The sequence below is a fragment of the Argiope bruennichi genome, chromosome 8 (assembly GCF_947563725.1).
Source record: "Argiope bruennichi chromosome 8, qqArgBrue1.1, whole genome shotgun sequence".
NCBI lineage: Eukaryota > Metazoa > Arthropoda > Arachnida > Araneae > Araneidae > Argiope > Argiope bruennichi.
In genome coordinates, this window is record NC_079158.1 from 106,215,944 (window position 1) to 106,224,199 (window position 8,256).

An 8,256-nucleotide genomic window follows, 5' to 3' on the forward strand; every position below is an offset into this window, starting at 1 on the left:
CTTTGTTTCAGTAAAAAATATTATTATATTAATTGAAGATAAATTCTTTCCACTTTAATTTAAAGCATAAATTCTACGGGTGCTAACAGAAAATGAGAGAGATACATATTACGTTATGACTGAAGGCCTTTATAATATTATGAATAAGTTATATGATAATCAAAATTTGAAGTTTTAAAATATTTTGATGAAGAAGCTATTAAAGTAGAAATTGCATAAAATATTTAATTATTAAAATTTTAACGAACATTAAGATTGGCGAACCGGCTGGTCGCCAAAGGCGGCTAGTTATAAATAATTATGACATTTTTTTTATTCTTTCGTATTAACATGTTTTATAGGAAAAAAATATAAATCAATATAAAAATTTGATTCTTTTTTTTATTGCTGCTCATAAATTTTCCAAAAATAATCGCAGAGAGCAAGATGAAAATTTTGAAAGTTTATCAATTTCAAAAAATAGTTATTAGATAGAGGTTTTCATCGGATTTTCCAATCCTAAAGTATCTAAAGTACAAAAACATCCTTTTTATAAACATAAATATATTAAATGCAGAACAATAAAAGTCAATTAATTAATTTGTCGTTACGATTTGGCATTTGATATTATATACTTTAAATAAGAAGGTTATATACGCAATATAGGAAACATAATAAAGCGAAATTTAGCTAATTCGTACGATTTTAATTCGAATTCGTTGGCAATTAGGTTTTTAATTCCAGCTCGTTTATTTTTTTATTTAAATAATGATAAAATATCGTCTGTATTTCCGATATTTTTATTAAAAGTCAGAATTAAATATTGTAAAAGACAGATTTTTTTTATTAATTGTTTCCTTTAATTAAATATATTCTTTCTAAATGAATAATTTTTAAGACCTCAAATTACTCTAGTTTTATTGCTAAGCTAAATACAATCAAAACAGCGGTATAAACATCAATACTTTTGTAAAAGGATAAGTGACTGAAAAAAAATTGAACACGTTATTGTGAAGTTTGAAATTTTATTGTACAATTGTATTCAAAACGTCTTAAACTATTTATTTGTTAAAATTACCAACTTAATTTATGAAATTTTCATTTTTGGAATTATTAAAAGTTGTTAATATTTTATTATAAAATTGCTTACTATCTATTAACTATATAGTATTTTAAAAAGTTTTATTAAAATATGTATTTTATTAAAGTATTTTTAAAGTTATTCATGTTTTCTTTACCATTTAAAGCTTAAAAATTGCCGCTTCTATTTTTTGATTCTTTTGTGATTTAGTTTAGCTTGGAACGATTTTTTGAGTGCATCCAATTTTTAGTGTAGTTCCACCAAATTCGAATCAGCCAATTCCATTAAAAATAATGTTTAATAAAAGTAATGTCAATGTTTTATCAAAGTCAGGTATTAACTTTCTTCAAATTCTTTTTAGTTGCTTTTAAATTATTATTTGAAACTTATTAAATTCTATAAACCTTTCTTAACGGATATGTATACGAGTTAATGATTTCATGTTGAATAAATACCTAATAATCAATATTGACATGTTAATTGAAGAAAGTGGTCCAAAATTCCGGTAACGCCTCCATGTAACTGAAGTAACAGTGTACGTCATTTAACGCCGAGCGGTAAACGCTACGTTATGACAAACAACTAATAAATGCAATAAGAAATGAATAAAATTAGTGCGATGTTCTCGACGAGTGTCACGTGAAGTTGAAGTAACTTCCTCACACTCTGCAATTCGGAGTCAACAAACTAAACACGATGTTTGTGAAAGAGTAATTTTTCCTCGCAAAATTTTGACGGAACCGGTAATTTTAACTCAAAGAATCGTTTTGCTATAATGCATATAAGCAAAAGGTACTCACAGAGCGAGAAAACGATTTGTGTGCAAAATTAGAACCTCCGATGCATCAAGAAATAAGAATAATGTAAATATTCACGAACTTAACAGCTGCTCATCGAGATGTTTCAAAATCGATTCTCACAGATGGCTTCATTGACGCGAAAGCTTATTTGAAATAACATTTCCAGTCAGTTTGGCGCACACAATCGGAAGTAAAGAGCGGCTTCAAAGTTGAACGACCAGAAAGTGATTCTAAAAAAAGGCCTGCTTTATTTATTTATTTATTTTGTTTTATTTGAAGAGACAATTTTTTCATCTATACTTATATAAAGCTCAATGTATGTGTGTGTGTGTGTTGGCGCTCTACTGGCCAGGCCGTTTGAATCTACAGCTACCAAATTTGGTACATGTATACCTTAGAGGTCGGGAATGTGCACCTGGGGTCCCTTTTTTAAATTTTTAATTAGAATTTTAATTATTAATTAAAAACTAACTTTCCCGCCAAAAAATCTTTTTATTTTTCCCAACGCCAAATGAGTAAGGCTTCAGGGTTTTTGTTTTTTTTTTCCCCTTAACAGTAATGAGGCTAGGGTTAACATTTTTCGCCCAATTATTTCAAACGATTCTGTTTATTTTCTTAATGTTTTATGCATTTAAAATCAAACATTGTTAATGAATCGATCTTTCACATTCATTCTGAAGTACTTCTGAATTAAAATATCACAGAATAAAGGAAATTAAAAATGTCTAATCTGCATAGCGTTACCCCAACTGGAAAAATTCACGCATTTGCGTTACCGTAATTGGCGTTGAAAATTCACGCATGCGCATTGTGTTTTGATTGTTGACAATATTATTAACGGATGATTCTTGATTTAAATTATTTTTAGGTTAGTTGCATGCTTTTGAAATTAAATTGTATTTATGTTAGTTATATATTTTTTGTATATGCTTATAGTTTTAAGTACATCGTTTTTTAAGTAGTTTTTTTAAACCTGTTTTCGACCGATTATTTTTAAAGATTCATTTTATTTTCTTAGTGTTTGATGCATTTAAAATTAAATATTGTTAATGAATCGATCTGCTCATGATGAATCTGAGAAAATTTTGTTGACAAATTCTTGAGATATCACAAATTAAGAAAGTGCCCATAAAGTTTAAACGCTCAGTGACTCTGTTATCAGTAATCAGATTATAAAAAAATGCTTTGTTTCAGTAAAAAATATTATTATATTAATTGCAGATTAATCCTTTCCACTTTAATTTAAAACATAAATTCTACGAGAGCTAACAGAAAATTAGAGGGATACATATTACGTTATGACTGAAGGCCTTTATAATATTAAATTATATGACTCTCAAAATTTTAAGTTTTAAAATATTTTGATGAAGAAGCTATTAAAGTAGGAATTGCATAAAATATTTAATTATTAAAATTTAAACGAACATTAAGATTGGCGAACCGGCTGGTCGCCAAAGGCGGCTAGTTATAAATAAACAAAAAATTCAAAAGATTTTATAATCTATTTGTTTTTATACAAGTAATAATAAAGCAGAATGTAGGTAAACGTTGCCACCTCGATGAAATTTTATTAAAATTATAATTAATTAAAATTTTACAAGATTTTTGACAATTTTTTTATGGTAACTGTAAAAAAAAATATTAATTCGAAAAACTGGATTTTAAGCCATTTTGCATTCGTTGTCGTCCAAAATTTTCCAATAATTTGGCAATTTTTAAAAATATTTTTGTATAATTAATATATTTTGTATAAGTAATCAAATATATTTAACAATACATTTGATTGTTGAACTGAAATTCAAATCGTTTTCATTGTTTCATCAAATATTAATCAATGATTTTCTCCCATTGTTGAAAGCTAAAGCATAAAAGCTCTCTTCAGTATATAAGCAATATACTTACTCATCATAAGGTTATATGACGAGTATAAAAAGAACTTACAGTAATAGAAGGAACAGTACAGTATAATACAGTAATAAAAGGATGATACTGCAAGATTTAACTCCGATCGGAAGCTTTGTGCCTTCAATGAACTGAAATCTGAGATAGGTAACAGTATTAAAATAAAACGGCATTTATGTCAAATGACAATTTGATGCTTAATCCATACTAATAATAAAAACATATGTGCGTGCATGCGTGCGTGTGTGCGTGTTAGAGCTTTACAGACCCAACCGTTTTAACAAGAGTTGCCGAACTTGCCACATATATAGTTTGGAAGATGGAAATGAGCAATTCCGAAAAAAAAATTAATTAAGTAAAAATTAAGCGAATTTTGGTGTTTCCCGGTGATAATTTCGAAAATATTGCAGCTAAAAAAATATTTTTTACATCATCTTAAAATTCCAAAAATTATCTTTTTACTGATATCCTTTTTTGTCATACGTAATTTTTTTCGCACCATTTTGTGTAATTTTTTTTCTATTTTTTAAATTAATTTTTAAGAAATATTTTAGGGTTATTTTACTAGAACATATTTTACAGTTATAATGAAATTCCTATCGTTTTCTACAGATATTTAATCCTAGATTTTTTTTTTCATTATTGTGGTAAAAATATAAAAATTTAATTATTTTTATGTGTTGAATAGGTTTTAATATAAAGCTTGCTTTAAAAAAATTGTTTATTCACACTTAAGGCTCGACTTCAGAATTTAGCAATTTTGAGAACTTATAAAAAAGTCCCTTTTCAAACACTATTTTCTTTGCTGTGATATATTTGGATATACAAGAAAAAAAAAATTTAGAGAAATGCATAGAACAAAGAACAGAATGGTATTAGGACACGTCACAGAGCGGTATTTCTAAAATAGTATGGGTATATGGGAATCAAAATTTGAAGTATAAAAATATTTTATTGAAGAAGCCTTTAAGGCATAATTAAGCAAAATATTAAATTGAAATTTTTAACAACCATTTAATCCCGACGAAGCAACTGGTTGCCAAATATGACAAATAATAATAATAATAAAATAGTTTGTTTTTGGAATCACGGACTATGTATAGGAGACTTCTGGAAATTTAACATCAGACACTAATATTTCCAACAAACCAACTTATCTTAAAAACAATTAATAATTTATAAAAAATTAGGTATTAAATGGCAAAAATATCAAACATCAAAAACAAGTTATATAATAACATAAAAAGTGAATGAATTTTTAAATACATTGGAAAATCCTTATTTTCTTGGGAAAAAGAGAGTATTTTCCAATCTGCGTACATCTAAAATATTTACATATTATTACATTTTGAATTCGTTCTAGACTTCCCAAAACATTGGTATCATTTGTGTTAATAATTTTAATCGTAATTGTTAATAATTTTCATCGGCATTTCCTACAACGAAAGAATGCTTTTTCTTGCATCTTAGTGCAGTAGACTTTCTTTCATTAATAAAAACATTCATTATACTTTTTCTTTTTGAATTTCATAAGAAAAATCTTCTCTTCTCGACTAAATATATGTTTACAAGGATCTATTCTTTATAGAAAAAAAATTAAATTTATTTTATTCCTTTTTTCAAGTTAATTTAAAAGCATTATTTATATTTATTTAATTCTGATACGGCGGTTACAGTTTCTCACAGAATCTATGGAACATAGTAAACTTCATTCAATTACCGTAATATGTTATTCTTTTTCAGTTGTTGGTTTGTTTTATGTCTAAGCCTTTACAATTTAATGTACTTAAGAAAAATGCATTCTCTCTTTGCTTTTCCAATCAACTGAATCGAAATTTACGATATACATAGATTTAAGTGAAAAAAGAAAAGAGAATATAAAAGAGAATATATATATATATTTATATACTATTCCGATTAGACCTTTCTTCAATGACTTTTTTCTGCATTGTTTGCTGGGCTTATAAAACTTTTACTTCAAATTTAAATTTTATCGAGTATTTCGAATCTTGCCATATAAACATTGGGGAATATTCTTTTCAGGAATTAATTTCTTTTTGTTTCTTCTTAATATGATCAAAAATATGGAGAAAGGTTGCTTCTCTTTGCAACTTCCAACAATGATATAGTCAAAATATTAATGCTCTGTCTTTGTATTTAGACTTTGTATCAGATACATTTCCCTGGGCAACACCCGATGTATATACATAATTTTTACTAATTCTACATTGAAAAAAATTGAATATAAAAAAAATCATTACTTTAATCTTAGTTGTAAAATTATCCTGAGATTTCTTCAAAATACTTCTGAAAAGATGACACGCATGGATTGTTTCCTTATCGTTTAGGTAAACTATAATGCGTTTACTATTATGCCCGTTTTAACTTTCATAGCAGCTCAGTTATTCAAATTACCCCGAGTGCTAAAGTAGGGCGGGAGGTAACTCTTTGTGATTAGATAAGTTCAAAAGTAGTCAGAATGTTATATCTCATACGCTAACAAAAATAATGCTCAATAATTTTTATGCACGTTTATAAATTCTATTGAATATATTACCAAAAAGAATTGAACTTCCCCTCCTCTTCCTTTGGGGATGAGAACGTCATTCTCATCCCCAAAATTTTCGAAGCGGTCAATTGTTTGAAAAAAATAAGATCATAAGTAAAATTATGCACTTTTTTCATTTAAAAGTTCTAAGTTTTCTTTGATTTTGTTCTCTTCCGCTATCTGATTAATCTTTTCCGTTGTATATATATATATTTTTTAAAAATAAAGTTCAGATAAAAAAATCAATTCATTCAAAACTCAATTCATAAAAATCATTCCATTCTTTAAAATCAATGTAATCAATTTAATACTTAATCTACGCGAATAAAATCCTTTAGGTTATCAGATGAAACAATGAAACATTATAGCAAAAATAAATTATTTAATTAGTTGACCTATCTATGAACAAAGCCAAGAAAAATCATTAATTTTTTTTATAAGACAAAACCCACAAAGTCTTGACCCCATGCAATGGGCAACGCAGAAATAGTATTTCAGTTATTCAATATAATTTTGCGTTTTACATTCTTATAAACTGTTTTAAATTAAATAAAAAATTTTATTATAGTATTGAAATATATTAAACTATTAAAATGCTCCTTTTAAAAATTAGATATAATTATTAATCAATTTCGGCTAAAATATGAATTCATTTCAGATGCTTTGCCGTACTTATTATAGATTCATTATATCAGAATAAAACTAATTAGAAAATAATAACTGCCTAATATACAACAAATTATATAAGAAATAACATAAATTAACCATTATCCAATTTAATTTTTGTACGATTATTGGAAGTTAACACAAAATATATAAAATAATTAAAAAAAAGAGTAAAAAGTAATGAGACATATATTTATTTATATATTTCTTCCATATAAAAAATAAATATTCTGCAATTCTTTATTTCTGAAGAAGAAAGAATATTTACCTTTTCTAGCTTCTTCATGCTTCTCCAAAAATCGTAAAATCACTGTTATGATCCTGATGGCTCTTTCGAATGTGTGATTGCTGGTTTAGAAAACGATTAGGAATATCCGTAAAATAATGCCGGTGTATCCTCAAGAAAATTATTATGAATACAATTTCATTCGCCTGAAAAGAGCCGTCCTTTTTCAAGGCCACAATTTTGTTTTCTCTCTCTCACCGAATTTATTTGTTTATTCCAAAACACGTGACCTTCATGAAGAGCGCTAACTTTCTCTGGGAAGGGAGCGGAGCAAAATCGTCTGCTTTTCACCGCGGCACACCGGTCACTTTCTCGCCGAACAGGTGGTTCGTGTTTGCCTGTGTTCGAATTCGTAACGTAGGCGGCGAAATTTCGGTTTGGTTTTGCTGCGTAACCCGAAGGCAATCTTCGAGTTGAAATCAAGTTCCGAACTTTCCCCTTTAAGGATTGACGCAGTTTTCGGCGGAGCGGAAAACCGTTATTAATTTTAGATAACCTTGCCAATCAAAAGGCATCATCGAATGGCCTGTAGGAATCTATTGAAAGCATGTGGGCACAATCACAATTATAATATTAAAAAAAACTAACTCATTCATCATCTTTTTGTTTGAAATTCAATGAAGCCTGAGCTTTAATTTCAGTAAACATTATTTTGCAGCAATGCATCACCGAATTGTGGATATTCTGCCGGTTTCATTATTTAACAAATTGCATTTGAAACTTACGTGCTTTTCAATTCTGTCTTCAAATAATAAGCTACATATCAATTGTATTAAGTTAGAAATATCAAATAATAATATTAGAAATAGGCAAATTCTTGTGTCTGGTATACGAAAGGCGATTTATGGATAGAAATATTTACTTTCTGATATACAGAATATACAAAGAGAAAGTATCGCAATCGTCTGAAAAATTTAACTGGAGAATTTGGCGGATCTCTCTGTTTCAAACTTTTCTGTGTCTGAATTACACATTTTGGGAACTATTCCTGTTT

General features: G+C 27.6%; 1 protein-coding gene across 1 annotated transcript in view; it reads right to left on the minus strand.

Annotated features, from left to right (window-relative positions):
• The window catches only part of LOC129981029 (uncharacterized), a 272,688-nt gene extending 265,114 nt beyond the window's left edge, over positions 1-7,574 (minus strand). Inside the window, exon 1 of the mRNA XM_056091634.1 lies at positions 7,245-7,574. Within this exon, the coding sequence (XP_055947609.1) occupies positions 7,245-7,262 (18 nt within the window). The 5' untranslated portion in view covers positions 7,263-7,574. The remainder of the gene's footprint in view (positions 1-7,244) is intronic.
• Between the last annotated feature and the right edge of the window lie 682 nt (positions 7,575-8,256).